The sequence below is a fragment of the Patella vulgata genome, chromosome 8 (genome assembly GCF_932274485.2).
Source record: "Patella vulgata chromosome 8, xgPatVulg1.2, whole genome shotgun sequence".
Lineage (NCBI taxonomy): Eukaryota > Metazoa > Mollusca > Gastropoda > Patellidae > Patella > Patella vulgata.
This window is the reverse complement of record NC_065886.2, coordinates 43,449,439-43,469,080: the sequence shown is the minus strand read 5'-3', so window position 1 is coordinate 43,469,080 and position 19,642 is coordinate 43,449,439. Positions and strand designations below refer to the sequence as shown.

The 19,642-nt window shown below is 32.7% G+C and overlaps 2 protein-coding genes across 10 annotated transcripts in view; one reads left to right on the top strand and one right to left on the bottom strand.

Annotated features, from left to right (window-relative positions):
* LOC126830890 (rho GTPase-activating protein 26) overlaps positions 1-11,322 on the bottom strand; it is a 43,387-nt gene extending 32,065 nt beyond the window's left edge. For 8 of the 9 annotated variants that reach the window (XM_050561363.2, XM_050561368.2, XM_050561369.2 and 5 more), the window contains exons 1-5: positions 11,079-11,322; positions 5,077-5,172; positions 1,737-1,798; positions 1,298-1,369; positions 942-956 (exon numbers count right to left, since the gene is read on the bottom strand). In XM_050561363.2, the coding sequence (XP_050417320.1) occupies positions 942-956; positions 1,298-1,369; positions 1,737-1,798; positions 5,077-5,172; positions 11,079-11,232 (399 nt within the window). In that variant the 5' untranslated portion in view covers positions 11,233-11,322. The remainder of the gene's footprint in view (positions 1-941; positions 957-1,297; positions 1,370-1,736; positions 1,799-5,076; positions 5,173-11,078) is intronic. The other variant, XM_050561365.2, reaches the window with a different exon arrangement.
* Positions 11,323-11,403: 81 nt separating this feature from the next.
* Positions 11,404-19,207, top strand: LOC126830895 (zinc finger protein 330 homolog). Its single transcript, XM_050561384.2, has 9 exons — positions 11,404-11,642; positions 13,348-13,367; positions 14,011-14,081; positions 14,713-14,792; positions 15,221-15,452; positions 16,359-16,405; positions 16,721-16,835; positions 18,246-18,380; positions 19,051-19,207. The coding sequence occupies exons 1-9, from the start codon at positions 11,523-11,525 to the stop codon at positions 19,149-19,151; spliced, it is 921 nt and encodes a 306-aa protein (XP_050417341.1). The 5' UTR covers positions 11,404-11,522; the 3' UTR covers positions 19,152-19,207.
* Positions 19,208-19,642: the final 435 nt, after the last annotated feature.

Sequence of the window (19,642 nt, the reverse complement as noted above, 5' to 3'; positions counted from 1 at the left end):
TGAGTTATCCAGTAATTTTGTATTACATTTAAATCTACTAATACTAAAATATATGGTACAACTAAAAATCAAAATAAACGTAAAATAAAATAAAATGCACGTCTGTAAAAAAAATAAAATGGCAACATAACATGAAGCTGGTAAATTTGTGAAAGGTGAAAAATTATGAAAACGTATTAGAAAGGTTACGAGGACTATACAATTAATTGACTTGAATAATAATCATAATACTAGCAGAAAATAAGGAATAATTAGGAAAACTGAAAATAAATTAATCTAAATTTTAATCACTAATAGGTTAAAGGATTCATATTTGAATAAGAATGGCTTTAATTTGAACATCATTATATAGGCCTTACTGACAAAGACTTGTCGGGTGGCTATACATAAGCTAGTTTAACAATAATGGCGTTTGTAAGACAAGAGTAGTGTGGTGTTCACACAGATCATCAACCAAACAAGCTCAACTGCTCTGTAAGACAAAGGCATTAATAATTTCAAGAGATGATGAAATTTGCACATTTAAGCCAAATATTTAGACTGCCAGAAAAAGTAAGTTTGGGAAATAGACACATCTCACAGACAGGTAGCAGGATGGTGCTTTTAAACTGGTTGGTTCGATGACATAAAAAATGTTTCTGTTTGAAGGCCATTTAACATCTTAACCAGAATAGCAAATAATAGCATACTTCCTTATTTTCCGCTAACAACTGAATTTGATTGAAAACACACGAAAAGGATAGGCTACACACAAGATGAGGAACTGAAACTTTAACTTCAGTACAATGATTTAATCTACAACAGTTCGTAGAACAGTGACAAAGAAATTCGGAAATATTGTTTGAGAATAATTAAGCGCCAAAAAATATATTAAAAAAATAAATAAATGAATAAATACTAATGCACATTTTTGTGAAGAAAAATAAAATGTTAAGTTGTACCTTAATAGAATCGTACTGAAATTAACAAAATATGATGATTATATAGCAATTTACTGCCAAAAGCCATTTCCAGAAATAAACCAATGACATAATTTTCATGTTTTCAACAATTTTCTACATATCAATAGTAATAAAATACCCAAAGAAAAAAAAAAGAATTATATTACAACCAAATCTTTTAATTAAATATAAAACATGAAAATAACAAAAGGATTATTTTTAGATACCAAATACCCGAAAAAAGAAGAAACAATGTGGAGGTTTCTAAATGTTTGATGAATTTGTTAGAAAAATGATTTAGAAAATTGTCATCTAAATAAAACAACTGAAGCTACAAGTAGTAGATGTTATTTTACCTTAGCAGCACCTATATTCTCCTTACGGAATGTTTCTAAAGGTTTCACAAACTGTTCACTTGCCATGTTCAACTGAAAGTAGAAGATAGTTTTACTTTTGATCTCTGTAATTTTAACTATGCAAATATTAGTTCATCATTGTTCATGCTTGTGTCATTTTATGATCCGTACTTGGTTCCAATATAGGGATCCCACTACTAAGATATACAAGGGACTATTTCACGGAGTGGAAGCTTTTCACGGTGAACAGTAGGAAACTGCATCACAATTATTTATCTGTGTACATGTATCTACATGTATCTGTCCATGATGATGACTGTGTATGACAACGAAGTACGAAGAAATAATACAGTTACTCCAATCATATATAAATATTTGAAAAAAATCTGGAATACTAATCCAATCTTGTAACATTGATTGATATACATGTGTAACTTACCATAACTTGTCGTTCCTCTTCAATGGCTGTTATAATTTTACCAAATTCTTGAAGAGAGTGAGCTAAAAAAGGATAAACATAAAGTTTGGTCTTATTTTCATTTATTTATTTGTGTTTTGTAAATTAAATCAGAGAAAGTCTGAAAAAGGATTAACCATTGACTTGACATTTTTTGTTATTTTGCGACTAACAAAATAAAACTTTATGTCATGATTTGATTTAGTTTTTTAAAAGAGACAAATTCGACAATCTGATTAAAACATAGATCCTATTTCGTTTCGTTTGTTATAGTTCAAAATTTTGTTTTTACTTTTCTTAACTACACTAGGATCTGGAAGAGTTTTTATCATCGACGTGTTCTGGATGATATGAGGGGTTAGCCAATGAAACGGTCTGTTACGGCAAGCTTTTGGCATGAGGTGCACGGAACTGTAGATAATCCACTAAAAACATCAATGTTGGTTGGTTATCAAATGTCTGACATAATAGGGTCAAAGGACGCTAGTATGACCTCTGACGCGACCTCCCAAAACAACTGGTCAGATCTTCATGTAGTGTAGGCCATTGAAAGTATAAAAAACAGAATGAAATATAGATCTGTATTTTAATCAGATTGCAAACTCAAGAATCCCATGAAAAAAGTTGAAGTGGAAAGGCAGTCAACTGTACCACTAGTACATGCATACCATTGTGGTTAAGTGACACTTAAGATAATATGGTTTGTAATTTGAGTCAAATGGTGTGGTTATGATCCTATTCATGCATAGGGTCATTTGTCTAACCTAATGGGTTTCCTCAGGGTCCTCTGGTTTCCTCCCACTACTAAAGGTCCCCCACAAACAGGTGAATTATTGAAATAAAATTTTTGTTCCTAAATGACCTAGTTTGTGTTGAGTTGACATGAACACCCCTGCCCCTCTCCCTGTGTTTACAAGCTGTTATATTTGTTTCATCACAACACTCATATAAACAAAATATGTGATTTAAGTAGGTCTATATTGTAAAATAACTTGTAAAGGCCTAGTGGTGTATCCAAGATTTTGTAACGAGTAGTAGGCACAAAAGGTGGATTATATGTAGGTCTTAAAGAACTTGTGGAGTGGGAAGGGTTGTAATATTAAGGGAAAATGGACATATAAATTTAATGTACCGGTACATGTAAATAGACCTGTCTGTTAAAAAAAATAGTTAAGCCAAGACCCCAAAGGAAACCAAAACTCTGAAATACATATACTACTAGGTAAATGTATGAAACAGACATATGTACCCAAGTAAAATAAATCTATATACTAAAGACAAGACCAGAATTGACCTGATGTTGTATGAAGTGTGAAGGTTATATGATACATGTAAATCTTAATGACACTCAGCTAGTGTATCCTGTTTCAACTTTATCATACAGTTATCAGTATTATTACTCTGTATCTACACAATTCCTCAAAACATAGGAAATATAAAACTACAGAACGGATTCAAATCTGAACTTAATAAAAATACCCTATATTATTAATCATGGCCTCAATGATTTATTAGTTTTAGAGTGTTTGTTAATCTTATGAAAAGAGATGTAACGATATGATTATTAGCAAGTTATCTAAAATTATCTAAATCTAAATGGTTAATTTAATCAAATGTTTATAGCTGATATAACCTAAGATAGGTGTGTACCAAGGTATTTGTAAGCTAACAGATATAGAATTAACAGGTGTCAATCCACTGAAAACTACATTTAATATACTGGTAGATGTGTACTATAAGCAATATATTTTTTACTACAACAAATTAACTGTAAACAATGTTTTATTTGTATTTAAACTATCATTTCTTTTTGTCAAATTTAAATTTATTGCTAAAATTTTACTTAAACATACATTATGTAAAAGCTAAATCTGTCTATTGTAGTTCTTTCTTTAGACCTGAAAATGTTATCTAAATTATTAATTAAACATTAACTTGTCCAGACCATAATCAACTCTCGATGCTATCACTAGTCTGCGATATTTAGCAGATTGGAATACATTCTTTGAAAAATAATTAAACGTAAATATGGATAATTAAGACTTTGTTTTTTTATCGTACCACGACTTAAGTAATGATGATCATGGTTAGCCTAAAATTCAAAAGCTAATACAAGCATCTCTGTTCAGAGTGGAGTAATTTGACTGAAATTTTCAGCATGTTCTATTTACATTATCTATTTTTTTAACTATTATAGCGAGAACTGTCAACTCTTTATCTAATCTCCTATAATGCGGATTCAAGGAACATCTTTCAGTAGTAATTAGAAGTTAGCCTGGTGAATTAATATATTGTAAATGAGATAATATACAGCTCAACTCAGGTATTTTGGATATAACTGTATCTATTTAAACAATAACAGTCTTTTATGGACATTCGAAGGTTATTGATTAAGACTGTATAAAATAATCTAATGCTCTGTACACACTGGGAATAGTATTAGAATTGAACTTGAGACAATGTGAAGGTAGTCTAAACTACAAACTACTTGAAAGACATGTGGTACAGATGTTTAATTTCTAAACAGAGACTGACATTCTCTGATAACCTGTTAACTATCAACAACATTTCTGTCTTCACTTCATATGTAGTACAATACAAACTAATTACTAACAAATTTACTTGCTACTATCTCAGCCCATTCCAGTAAAAATTTGATACCGTACATACATGTACATGTGCATGTATTATGGAATAAGTATACTTGTACTATATTATATTACTTATCATATCAATTTCAAATTATAATCAAAACCAAAAATCCTTTTATTTTCAAACTTTGATTTTTATAGTCCAAAAATTATAATTCAAATCATTTTATTACTAAAATTGATTTTTTATCAATGAACTTGATACCGTACTTCATAAACTTCACAGTATGTGAACAATATATTGGACTTAATCCAGCTATTTTCTAAGTAATAATACAATACATGTAAGTTATTCATAGAGAAATACTAAAATATGTGTGTCAAGTGAATAAGAGTTATAACTATAAAATGTCACATTGACTGATTGGCTTGCTGTACATTAATTTGAATTATTGCCCAACATTTATACATGCTTAGAGTTTATATGATGTTATTTTAGATTTATTCACAACCGACACCCTTTTCATACAATACATATGAATTCAATTAGATGAAATACTTGGGGAATTACATCAACACTATATTTATTTCAAAATAAGCGATTGATTGCCAAGTTGTGTCATTCATTATGGTCAATTTTTACCAATAATGGCAATTTTTAACAAAAGATCCTAGCACAACCAAGAATACATCAAAGCAATTTACAAAATATTTTCATATGGTCTACTTACCAATAATTCGTTCATCATCCGTTTGTTGATTGTTGATGGTCTCAAAGTTAAACTCTGTCAGATCTTTAGCAAATTGCTTCTGGGCGACAGATAGTTCTGTTGGTAAAAAAAAAAGTAGAATTTAAAATTTGTTTATTATTTGAACAATTAAATGTCTTACTAAGCTATTTTTATGAACATTTGTTCAATGTCTATTGTCGGAACAAAAAATTCCTTTTCGACAATTAAAACGGCATTATGGAAGATTAGAGTGAAAGCTGACAGTTCTCGCTATAAATAGTTTAAAAAAAAGATAATGTAAAGGGAATAAATGTATGCTGAAAATTTCAGTCAAATTCTTATTTTCCACAACACTTTAGTGACTGTAGCCTTGATTATCATCGTTAGAATAATAAATAAGGTCTCCATTATCTATTTATACTTTAAATAATAAACTGCAGTTGAACTTGAACCCCAGATCGGATTTAAATCTGTTGAAAATCGGACCCATCAGATGGCATCGAGGGTTGATTATGGTCTTTTCATGTTAATAAATGTCTTAATAGTTTTTAAGGCTAAATAAAGACCTGCAAATAGGCAGATTTAGCCCTTGTATAATGCCTGTTTAACTACAATACATGTATAAAATTTTATTAAAATAACCATTTTGTTAAATTTCAACTTATATGATTAGAGAAGAAACAAAGATCATATCAACAGGTTACAGGACAGGCTACAGTTAATAGTATGCAATTTCTTGGGTTGAGATAAGGAAATGTTCATAATACATGTAATTTAAAACCCTCTTCTATTACACTCTTTAATTTCACTCTTTTTTGTAAACTCTTAAATATTTAACGAAGAAGGTTGATGGTTTACAACCATACATGTATATACGTACATCTAACGATACTGGAACTGGGTTTAAGGAAACATTGCTATTCTAATTGAACACATTTTTGTTCAATAAGATAAGAAATTACAGACATTACATTATTCGTATTATCAATTGATGTTTCCCTACAGACATCCATCTAAGTTATGTTTATTCTTATAACCACCCAGAGAATACACTGGCAAGTCTGGATATCTCAATTAATATTGAACCATTTTGCTTGCCTGCCAAACTTTAAGAAATGTTATTGTACCAGTTCCAGAAGTTGTACTGTGTAATTCAGCTTTCTTGTACAAATTATAAAACAGTAGTGAATATATCTATCTGATGTATACAGTAGTGAATAAAATAATATATTATCATAGTGTTTATTTAAACCATATTTCCTATTTTTATCATGTGACTGAAATTGATCAATATATAAGCTCATGAAGTAACAGTACATGTACATCTAATTTCTTGAGAAAAGTGACCTACATATACAACAGAGTTCAGCTATAAAATAACTTCAAATTTCATCAACCTACGGTACATACATGTATGTAGATAGGCCTATACATGTATTTTCAATTCAATTCATTATTCAGTATGAAACACATTAAGAATACAAGAAAAATCAGTGACAAGTATAATATTTACACTGATGACTGTATCAAATATGCAGATACAAGTATATTTACTGTCTAACTAGATGTACAACTAGACTTATTGCAGTAAATTACCATCTTATGTTGAATTAACAAGTCATTTATATTTAATTTAAAGTAATATGACACAAGTACAATGTACATACAACTAGATAGCGGCCATAGCCTCCACTTTACATATAAGTACAAGTACATGTAATCAATTACAGTTACAATGTAAAAATGATATGAAATGGGGTTTTATTACGAACATCTTACTTTTCTGCACCAACTATTGAGTGGCATACAGTGTCACTATGAGGGAAGTACATGTATGGCCTTACAGTGATGCCATGGCCTAATCATTATTTTGCATTCTGTCAGGGGATCTCCAACATGTTGTCAATAGCACATACGTACAAGACCCATTTTTGTCTCATCAAAATAATAAGATGTTTTCTCTGCAAAACTAGTCATCCTGTACCACGGACAAGTTGAATCCAGTCTGAACAATTCCTGGAAATGTTTTGTCTTAACACTGAAATCAAACCTGTAACCTTCTGATTAGTGATCCAGTTATTTCCCACAAACTAGATGTACATGTATCACATACGTATGCATAAGTTAAAGGGTCTCTGTCGAATTTGGTGACCCAGTATTAGTGCAGAAAAGTTAGCTGTTGGAAACCCTATCTCATTTCATTTATTTCCTTCCCCTGGTATATTAAAGATAGGTTGCCAGGCAACAAAACATACGCCCACAGCAGATAAATCGTCCGAGCGGTCGACAAGGGTTGTCGCATATTTATTCCTTTGTAGGTAATTGGGGGCCTTTACAAGACAGTTCCATACAGATCAGATTATAAATTTTGTCGTTTGAGGGTTTACCAGGTTCTACAAACTGAAACAAGGGTCTCAACTCTGGAAGTAATCTACAGAAATTGTTGAAATTTGACAGGCTTTTTTGTTTTACTAATTTAAATAATGCATATAAATTTCATACATATCGGATGATAACTTTCATCAATCGAGCATTAACAAGGTTTAACAAAATGAAACAAGGGCAATAACTCTAGAAGTAATTATTGTAAATTGCTAAAATTCAATAGGCTTTTTCGTTTCACTAATTTAAATCATGCATATAAATTTCACAAAGATCGGGTGATAACTTTTGGCGTTAGAACGTTCACAAGGTTCAATAAAGTGAAACAAGGGCCATAACTCTAGACGATATTAACGGAAATTGCTGAAATTCAATAGCCTTTTTCGTCTCAGTAATTTAAATAATGCATATAATTTTCAGAAAGATCGAATGATAACTTTGGACGTTAGAGCGTTCACAAGGATCAATAAAGTGAAACAAGGGCCATAACTCTAGACGTAATCAACGGAAATTGCTGAAATTCAATAGGCTTCTTCGTTTCAGTAATCTAAATAATGCAAATAATTTTCAGAAAGATCGGCTGATAACTTTTGACGTTAGAGCGTTCACAAGGATCAATAAAGTGAAACAAGGGCCATAACTCTAGACATAATAAACAGAAATTATTGAAATTAAATAGGCTTCCTCATCTCACTAATGTAAACAACATATATCAATTTTAAAAAAATTGGATGATAACTTTTGGCGTTAGAGCGTTCACAAGAAATTGTGGACGACGGACGGGGGCGACGGCAATATACGTCCACATTTCAATGTGGGCGTATAAAAATTAAGTCAAGCATCAACATCACATATGGCCAAATTCAAAGGTTTATTTTAATGGTACATTTAGGCTGGCTGTTCATGTGTGAGACATTCCATGACATGCATGTACGTGTACTGCCATACGTACATGTACATGTAGTGGAAAAACAATATATGAGTAGCTATAAAATTTTGAATTTAATCATATCTTGATACTGGTCATTTTTTATGTTATATTCAGAAAATTGTGTTTATATCCCGATAAAATTGTGTTTAATCCTGTGCATAAAATATTGCACAAATAAATAAAACTGTGATGATTGAAAAAGTAATTAATTAAATATGATAATTAGCTAGATACACTTATAATTGAACAACATCTACATAGTCAAAATCGCCAATAGTTCAGTCAAAACAGTCAGTCAGACACTAAAAGTAGGCTACAAATAATAAATTAATGAAAATGAATGCCCTACCCCATGGATGATCAACCTCCGGAGCATGCATATTATTTAGATGATTAGAAGTGGCGAATTGCATACTGAGTACCTACTCATTATCTTTAACGATTTTAATATGTTGTGCACATTCTTTTTAGCATTCACATTAACCTGTTTTCAGTTAAAATCATGCTTAATGAATCAAACTGGAAAAGATGGGACTTTTCTTCTGTAACTGTTCAATCAGCGAACACGTTTAATTCTTATGTCTATTTCTAACACATTTTCACAATAAGTAGACCGGGGTGCAAGAGTTGTATGGCGCATCTGAATTCATGTGTAAACAAATTGACAAATGGTATGTACATGTAACAGGTTGGCCAACACTGCCCTATGCTATAACGGAATAAAAAGAGAGAGAGAGAGAAATGGGGTTTAATGTGCACTCAACACAAACCAGGTCATTTTGGGACTAACATATGGTTTAATTTTATTTCAATAATTCGCTTGCGCGTAGGGGTCTTTAGCAGTGAGAGGAAACCGGAAGACCCGGAGAAAACCCACAAGGTTGGACAGTTGACTCAATGACAGGCCTTATGATTCAGCACGTGCTAACCATTTGGCCATCCACCCCCCCATACCGGAATCAATCAAATCATAAGAATATACTATAACACATACTTATGGAAAACTGATTAATTTAGGAGACGTTTAGAAGAGTATTCTCTCAATGTTTTCAAGCAAAAACGTCGCCTAAATAAATCAATAATTGTTCTTCCATAAGTATGTGTTATAGTCTATTGCTCTATCCAGTTACTAAATGCCTTTAAAAGATCACATCATAAGACTATTCAAAAGGGAGCAGGTCACTTCATCCCAAAACCATTTCACCCCAGGTGGGCTCTTTCATCACAAAATTACATGGGTCGTTTTTTTTCCTCTTTTCTATAAGGCATGTAGGATTTTTTCATCCTATATAAACTAAAATAACTAATAAAATTTTAATATTTTATCAACAAAGGCATGTATTAGTCCATACAGATATTTTTATCTTAAATAATTTTCCAAAATGTGATTTTTGGTCAAAATATGTGCATTATTAACAGGCTTTGTTTCATATGAAAGTTAATAAAACTTTTTACTTCACAGATTTCTTTTAATTATTAAGGTTAAATACAGAATTGCTTAGTTTGGAAGTTCTAAGAGGTTTATTCTGATTTTTAATAGCAATCATTAATTGTCACTCAACATGATTGATTTTTATCATACATGTTTTGAAAAATATTGTTCAAGAGAATGGTACTTCTGTCACCATGGAATTGCTCCATATAAAGCTTTGAAAAGCTTACTAATAGTAATCACAACTTTACATGTAGATCATGTAATCAACAAATTGAATAAATCGCTCCCCTAAAAAAACTCTCCCAGTTTCGATAAGAAGAATAGTTTGGAAATTAAGGAGAGTAATCTGATATTAAGGAGAGTGCTAATTTGTATGTATGGGAATTGTTTCTGAAGATCAATAACTGCATGTTATGGGATCATTCCTGGTTTCATAAATTATAATAAACCCCTAATGACTTTGTAAAGGAGAGAAAGGTTCAATTTTAAGGAGAAAAACCTCCCCTCGGTCAACATTCAGGTGAGTGGTAAGCGCTCGAGTCATCACTCGCCTTAGAAAACAATGACTGGATTAGGTATATTGTTCATGGGTTACTCTTGTCAGGTATCATATTGAAATTTTAATATTATTGGTCAGGAAATAATGTTTACTTTACTCACATACAGAATATATTGCAATCATTTAAATCTCACTCGGTTAATTAAATGTTTTATTATTAATAACAATCAATAAAGTGTTTAACAACCTATTAAACAATACAGTAAGTTACATATGTCATTACATGCATAACTCAACTCTCACTTATTAAATGCGATTACAATAATACAATAGAATCTGAATAGGGATGAAATAGGAGGAATTAGCTTTGGCCTTGGCTTATCAAAATATAGAACAGATAGGAATGAAACAACCTGCACAGCCACACCCATTTAATATACATACTAGACTGCATGTAGGAGCATCATAAATCTATGGGTTTGGAAAATCTAAACAAAATTCTGATGTCATATTTATGGCAGTCACCTTCTTCATTTTTACTCTAGGTCTTAGTTTCTGCTCAGCCTCATTAATTTTTTATGTTCTCCATCTCTTCTCGATGTCACTGAAGCATTGCTTTGATAAGTTACTAATGAAAGTCATAAATTTATGTTGGAACAATTGTAAATAAATAGAGAGAGGGTATGTCAAATGGTGTAAATATGAAAATGGAGATGCCATTGGTAGTGGATTCGTAAATCATAAACAAAACTCACGTTTGGCAGCTTCAAGAACTTTATTTCCATGTTGAATCAGATTCTTGATCGCCTTGCTAGTTCTTTCCAGTTCCTTTTCATGTTCATGGAGTTTTTCCCTAAAAAAGGGACTGTCGGTGAGGCAATCACCAAATTCTAAAGGTTGTAGACCCATCTACATTGACGCTTACCGCGGTTTTTTTTAGCCAAACGTCAATTAATCTTTCTCTCAAGGCATACAGACAAAATGGACGTCCAGCCACAACCTGTGCGCACGCGTAATTTATCACTTCCGTATAAATTTAAGACAACATTGTCAAGACATTATTTTTACCATTGACATTTTCTATTCAAATTAGACTCAATAATCGAAACAATACTCTGGAGCCACATGTATATTTTATATGGGGTTGTCTGCTATAATTGTCAGGAACATTAGTTTTTAACAATAACCGAAAAAACAAAATGCCGAAGAAGAAGACGGGGGCTAAGAAAAAAGCCGATAAACAGAAGGAAAGACAAAAGGACATTAAAAATGCCCAATTTCAAAGACAACTTGCTGACAGACCCTGTAATTTAATGATGGTAAAACAATAGTCCAACAAATCATTATATTTAAAGGACAATATTGGTGTGTCATCATTATGACATTTGTTATAGAACTGGTTAAACACATTCCAAATATAATTTTAACACAGAGATCATTGCTACAATAGATACGTTATGGAGATTTCAAGACAGGGAAGTGACGAACACAAAAGGAAAACACAAGTTATGCTTCTATATCGGTAACTGAGTCTGAAGTGACGAGTGATAACAACAGATACACGGGAGAATTTCTGCTCATTAAGATTAACAATTTCTTTGAAGACCAAAAGTTGTTATATATGAGACTGTGGTAGGATATCTGACAATTCAAAAATATAATTGACTGTCACTAGAAAAGAGAAAACGAGAAAAATAGAAAAAGTCTGTGCATAAAAACAAGGGAATGTACAGACTATTTCTATTTTTCGTGTTTTCCCTTATCTAGTGACATTCAATTACTTTTTTGAATTATCAGATATCCTCTCACAGCCTCACATAACAAGTTTTGGTATTCGAAGGAATATCAGTGAACAGAAATTGGCCCGTGTATATGTTATCACTCGTCGCTTCAGTCAGTTATATAGGAGGATAACTCATGTTTTTCTTTTACGTTCGTCATTTTCCTTTCTTGAAATCTTCATAACGCATCTGGGCTATTTTCACAAAGACGTACAATTAAATAACGGAAAAAAACGGTTTACCCAATATATGATATAAAATTTTCGCAACCATTTAAAAAACTTATATATTGTACATCAGTATGGAAGTCCCTTCTTTGGGAAAATATTTTGACAATGCTATTATTCAAAATAAAATCAGTATATCAAATTATGTGGTCCAAATATCCATTCCATTAGGTGGTAAAACGTCTCATTCTCAACTTTGAACTTGAAAATCTGCTTTTAAAATTGAAAGGTCAGTAAATATTACAGTGCTTTTCAATTAGCCATCCAATAGAGCTGAATAAGATATCCTATTAGCTGTTTAAAGAAGAAATAGAAATCAGCTATATTAAATATTGTTTCTGTCAAAATTTTGAGAACAATTTGTCTTTTCCGTTAATGCTTTGTTAGTGAATTAACCATATGCCCCACTATCAAGTATTTCACTAGATGTCACTATTAAATCAAAGACAGGGTTCTGGTCGAGAAGAAAATCCCACATAATAGGAAGAAACAGTTTATAGGAAGGAAAATTCAATCAATTAAGTTGACCACACATGGTTGTCGCACAAATTGCATGTCTCTTCTGTTGGTCTGTTCCAAGACATAAAACACTGACTGATGGAGAGATTTTCACTCAGAAAACCAGGGAATAAGGTTGTCAAAGCACTCTGTTAATATCATGCATGTTTGTGCAATGTGAATGAGTTCAGGCAGTTAAAGCATGTCTTTTCTATTATAAATAATGATAATGGAAAATACTTCTTGCATTGAGATAGACAAAGGTATTTTGTTAAAATTATAATCCGTTATCGCTTTTTTAATTCTTTCTAATGATATTCAAACATTTATTTAGCCTGTTTCCTCTATAACTTACCACCATAGGTGCCGGTACCACCAAAGTTTAGCTTTATTCTGATTGAATCAGAACAGGAGATCATCTGCATTGATATAAACAAATGTATTAACTTTTTGCCCAATTAACTACACAGTAAAAACTAATTTCGTAGTGATATATTTTTCTACCTTTTTTTTTGCAGGAATGTGATCAGTGTAAAAAGTAAGTTTAAATGATTGTTACCCTTGTTGTAATATTGAAAATACATCTTTATTCTCTGGTCTAATCATACTAAACTTAGGCTGTCTGTCTATAGTTAGCTCCACTTGAGAACAGACACTGAGCGAGTTGACCAACATTTTAAGTCCTAAATCAACGATTTTCTTCGAAAACACTAAGTATACTTTGAGAATACAGTGAGTATACCAATTTTTGGATATGGCGGCCATTTAGAGCAGAGATCTATTCTTGAAGTTTGAAGTAGATGGATCTCTGTGTGCAGAATGTGGTCTAATGTGTGGTATCGGTAGTTTACTATAAACAGGGGATTCCGAAAATAAAAACGCTATTGTATGCCACATATTTCTTCTCAGATTTTGAAGAAGTATGTGCTCTTTTGAACAGACTTTACAAATCTGGGTACCCTTTGTTTTCATATTAACTGTCATTTACTGGACCAAATTTAATAATAAGTGCAGGAGATCACCACACATACATTTAACAAATGAAGCATTTTCCAAAAGATTGTATCAAGTTATTAGGTTGCTTGTTGCTTTTTTCTTATAAAGATCAGAGAAACAACATAATTTATTGAAAAAGGGAAAAAAAAAAGAAACTGTTGTAAATTTTTTCTAATTAATTACAGGACTCAAAAGAATCGTGCATTTTGTTATTTTTGTGGAAATTTACAACGGCTACCTATATGTGCCCAATGTGGTAAGTAGACTCAGCCGCGATAACAGATCTATGTATGTATTATGTATCCTGTAAACTTTTTGCTTTCATGTTATATTGGTCAAATAAAAAAACAAAGACTTGTGACTTTCGACTCTTTTTGTTATCACAGTCACATATTGTTTATGTATACAATGTAATATATTGTCTGTGCAAAGATATTTTATGGAATCCAGGAGCCAAGGTGTCTCATTAAGAAAGACGATGGCTTGCTAACCTGGATGTCCTGTATTCGATCCCTGTGTTGACAGAGAAAGTTTATCAAGATTTTCCTGCATGGTTCCCCCATGTCATTGGTATAATTTGGACTACTCTCATTTAGACTTCCATCTGGCTAATTCCTAACCTTGTCTCTTGAAGTGGAGCCTTTGCGTTTTGCTTACTTTATTTAACCAATGACAGTTACTTGCTTTGCCATTTTCCTTTGCAATTAAGGATTTATGGGATTGGTCAATAAAATAGAACAATCATCAAGGGCAGGTAACTTGAAAATGTATCCCCCCCCCCCCCCATGATTAACCCAGGGGTTATTGGTGTAGAACGGAATGAGACCACTGGGGATACTGAGGATGCAGCTAGATCTGATGTAGATTATATTATTTCTGTATTTCAGGTAAACAGAAATGTTTATTAAAATCAGGTGATTGTGTAGTCAAACATCCAGGAACATTTACAACTGGTTTAGGAATGGTGGTAGGTATTCTATAGATCCAGGCTTGGGTTATATTACTCCTCTTAGAATCGTCACATTGTTAAACATTCATAATACTATAACCTGTTCACCCTTGATACTTCAGGGGAGTAGCCATTTTCAGGACTAGGGTGGGGTACTGTACTCTACCCACAGAAGTAGACCACAATTTAAAAGATTATGAGGAATTCAGATATTAAATTTATCATAAAATGGAATCTGAGTGACAAACATGCAAGCTTAAAATAGATTTTTACAGCTTGGGATAGTTTCTTTCGATTAAAATGTTTTGAGGGGGATTCAATTCAAATCAAACTTTTAATTGATAAATTAGTTTGAATATGTTTTTAGGCCAAATATATCATCAGTTTATACATGTTGAAAGACATCTTTAAAATGAATGGCAGATATTGTAATCCATTTCTTCCAGGGAGCTGTTTGTGATTTTTGTGAAGCGTGGGTTTGTCATGGTAGAAAATGTTTATCAACACATGCTTGCTCATGTCCGTTAACTAATGGCGATTGTGTAGAATGCAATCGTGGAGTGTGGGAACATGGAGGTCGAATCTTTCAGTGCTCATTTTGCAGAGGATTCCTTTGTGAAGATGATCAATTTGAACATCAAGCCAGTTGTCAAGTACTAGAATCAGAAAATTATAAATGTAAGTATTATCAAAGATCATAGGATTTGCCAATCATTATATTCCTAGGGAACTACACTTACTACATGGTGTTGTTTCAGATTCCATGTAATTATATTATATTTCTAAGCTTAGCTTTATTCTAGGCAATGAGTATTATGCTTTCTATAGGCACTGAGTATATGCTTTCTCAACAGGCTGGGTATAGACTGTCTCTGAGAACTTTCTATACATGTAGGCACTGATTATAGGCTTTATTTTAAAAAAAAACCAACAGGTATAGGCACTGATTACATGCTTTCTCAACAAACCAGGAACAGACTTTTTATAGGAAATGGGATTAGGCTTTCTCAATAAACTGAATATACACTGAGAATACACTTGTTCTCGATAAACTGGATATAGACTTTCTCAAGAAACCGGGTATTGACTGTCTGTAGACACTGAGTATATAGATTTTCTGTAGGAACTGGGTATATACTATCTACAGGAACTGGGTATCTACAGGAACTGTGTATCGACTTTCTCTAGGAACCAGATATATTTTTTCTCTAGGATCTGAGCATATCTTACGTACGTTTCTCATTATGATTTGATACAGGTGCTTCAAGATTTCAACGTATATTTCTCAGCCTAAGTCGTTCAGGTGGGATAAACAACCGAGGTCCTGTGTACAAGTAAAAGAACACTTGTCAATCAGAAATCAAAATAAGAGTACGTCATAGCTCAGTTGTCCAGGCAAAAATTCTATTACAACACATTGCATGGAATATGTCCATGTTCATTAGCCGAGATGGTGCACTTTCATTTCATTTGGTTTATAAGTTAGCACCCTAACCTGCTCACCAAGGCACCATGGCTTCCTCTCATAACATTATTGATAAAAATTCCATTTCATTTCTTTTGTTTTATATTCTCTGATTACAGGTGTAGCTTGTAATAAATTAGGACAATATTCTTGTTTAAAGTGCAAGGTAAGTCATTAATACTTTTATTTTTCATCTTGGGGAAACTTGTGCTGGGGTAGACTGTGTACTTTCCTTATGTGCTGTAATTAATTAATAATTGGTTAGTTTCATTATATTTTCATTTCGATTTTAAGTGATCACTTTATCATATGATAGCACATTGGTGGGATGTACCATCCAGATTTGGTCAGAATTATGCCATTGGTTGATTTCATATTGCTGACAGAAAGCAAGCCTCTTTTACTATTGCATGTTATTTCTAAGGAAAATGGTTTGATTCGTAATTTTGAATGTTTTTTGAAATGTTGGTTTTTTTCGCAGGTATGTTACTGTGATCAACATGTACGAAGGAAAGGGGTGAAATATGATAAAGGGGAATTTCCTTGTCCTAAATGTAATAATGACATGCAGGAAACTAAGGACTTGAGTATGTCCAGTAAGTATTTATTATATTTTTAAATTAATTCCTGCAGACACACTCACACAAAAATCCAGATTCCCATATTATTTCAACAAATAGTAAATGTAATGAGTTTACCTGACTATATATACCATCCTGACATGTTATTAATGTGTAGGATGGAGGGCCTGGCAAAGATCAGTGTCTAGTCATCTGGAAGGGTCAAAAAAACTGAAGTCCTGTGTACACATTGGCCATTAAATCAGTTGGAAATAAGAATAGGCCGTAGTGCTGCTGTCCAGGAAAAATTTCACTTGTAACAGTCGGTAGAGAACAGTAGGAGGTTAAACCACATTTCATATCATCATGTTATTAATGCTTTGTTTCATTGTATTTTTGTTGTATTTTTAAATCCTCATGTTATCGAAACACAAATAAATTAGTACATTTATCATGAAACAACTATTATTTCTATATACTGAAGGTCACTCTATTAGTTTTCCAATCCCTCATTCAATTCATTCCTTTTGGGTACTTATAACCAGCGGTTGCCAGGCAGGATACGCCCACATTTTCGAGAGATGGATAGAGAACAAGCTAACAAGAAAGTGATTTTTCCTACTATCAAGGGCCATAATTCAGGAAATTACAATTCAATATGCGCGAATATCGAAAGGAACTGAGATCTTTGTGTTATAAACTTACATTTCAAGTTTCAACAAAATCGGATAAAAATTGTGACCTCTATAGGGTCCACAACCTTGATATACCATATTTTTACGCTATTTGAGAACGAACGGCGGCCATTTTGTCTGTCAATTTTGGGCCGATTTTCACGAAATTCGAACTCAACCTTCCTTATGGTGTAACGGTGATATAATAATACGTTTTTTTAAATCGGATAAAAATTATGACCTCTATAGGGTCCACAAGGTAAAAACGCGATTTTTTGTACAATCAGGGGCCATAATTCAGGAAGTTACTGTCCGATATGCGCGAAGATCGATAGGAACCGAGATCTTTAGGTTATAAACTTACATTTCAAGTTTCAAAAAAATCGGATAAAAATTGTGACCTCTATAGGGTCCACAAGCTAAAAACGTGATTTTTCGTACAATCAGGGGCCATGATCCATGAAGTTTCGATCCGATACATGCCAATATCGAAAGCAGCCGAGATCTTTTGGGGATAAACCTATATTTCAAGTTTCGTCAAAATCGGATAAGAATTGTGACCTGTAGAGAATCCACAAACAATTGTGGACGGACGGACAGGGGCGACGGCATAATACGTCCACATGAAAATGTGGGCGTATAAAAACACAGAATATACTTTGATCTGCACATCTTCATTTTTGCACCAAAATACTTGTACTACATTCATTGCTCTATCCTCAAAAGTGAAATAAGTGAAATCAATAATCATGTACCAATTGCTTTATTTCAGTTAGAAAATATAAATATGGTCGTCAGAATGATTATGATGATGATGATGATGATGATCGTGATTATGAAGGATATAGTGCTGGTGGATTTACAGGTTATTCATCCTTCTCTTATGGCTCAGCAAGTTATAATAATGGTAAGCACTCCCATTTCCTCCCATAGGAACGACCCCTGCGTGTGTGCTAGGATATCACCCTCGGTGGAACCAGACATTAAACACTAATAGAAGAGAAAATATCTCAAAGTTTACCCTGAAAACATAAACAGGGCCATAGATAACAGAATCTGGTTAAACCAAAACTAGATTTGTAAATCTCCTAACTTTATAGCAGTGATTCTCAACCAGTGTGCCGCGGCACACCTGTGAGATCTTCCTAAGTGTGCCGCGAAATTTTTAACAGTACACTAAGAAAACGCGAAAAGCCACTTAATTCCAATTGATTATTCTCTGGTGTCTACTGGTACGTTCATAGCTGTGTTTTTTCTTTATTTAGTTTGAGTCATTCTATGACTAGTCTGTGTCTACGGTTGTATGCCGTCTATGACATGTCATATTTTAATTTTGCAAAATTCAGATATTTTTCATATATATTTAGCCAGGTGTTCCACTAATTTTTCATGTGTTCCTAGGTGTGCCATTTCCAAAAAAAGATTGAGAACTACTGCTTTATAGTACTAAATTTTAGTCAAGTTTCTTGATAATAATTTGTTTTCTAAAAACAGTAAAGCAGTTGTGTCGAGATGATGATGCTGTTGTGGCCTAATTTTCATCTTGATTTGTAATTATTTGATATTTCTATTATAAGATGATGATGAGTCTGAAGAAGACGATGATGATGATGACGATGAAGACGATGATGATGATGAAGATGTCAGTAAAGATATGGAAAAACTTTCTACAAATTAACATAATTAAATATGTAAACCAAAATTTGATAATGTACAAATAAATTATATATTCAAGTAGTAAAAGTTGTTTAATTATGAAATGGCAATGTAGACATGGAATTCTATAAAAAGAGAATCACTGTAATAGGCTGAAATATAAAATTATACCTTGCTGTTCGACTATTGGATATGAGGGCCCATGAGGTTCACATACAAGCTAGAAGTCATTAGCGTGCTAGCTTCAACCGTGCAACAATGTGCTGAAGTCTTCGTTGTGTTTTCTAAATTTGCCTGTCATACCTACAATTAGGTCTGGCCCACCAATACTCAAAATAGACTTGTTTTGTGTCTCTATGCAACACTTTTTACAAGTTTGGGTGTTTTTAATCCATTTCGCTGTCCTAGTTGAATTGATTATTTACATGTCAACCTAGGGAACAAAATTTGCAGCTGCGGAGATAGTAACCATTGATACGGTCAGTGTTGTTGATAATGTTCAAACTGAATTCG

Coding starts and splice junctions, on each gene's coding strand:
- LOC126830895 (XM_050561384.2), top strand. CDS start 11,523: ATGCCGAAGAAGAAGACGGGGGCTAAGAAAAAAGCCGATAAACAGAAG. Junction 14,082..14,712: donor ACCTATATGTGCCCAATGTG/GTAAGTAGACTC, acceptor TCTGTATTTCAG/GTAAACAGAAATGTTTATTA. Junction 15,453..16,358: donor AGAATCAGAAAATTATAAAT/GTAAGTATTATC, acceptor CTCTGATTACAG/GTGTAGCTTGTAATAAATTA.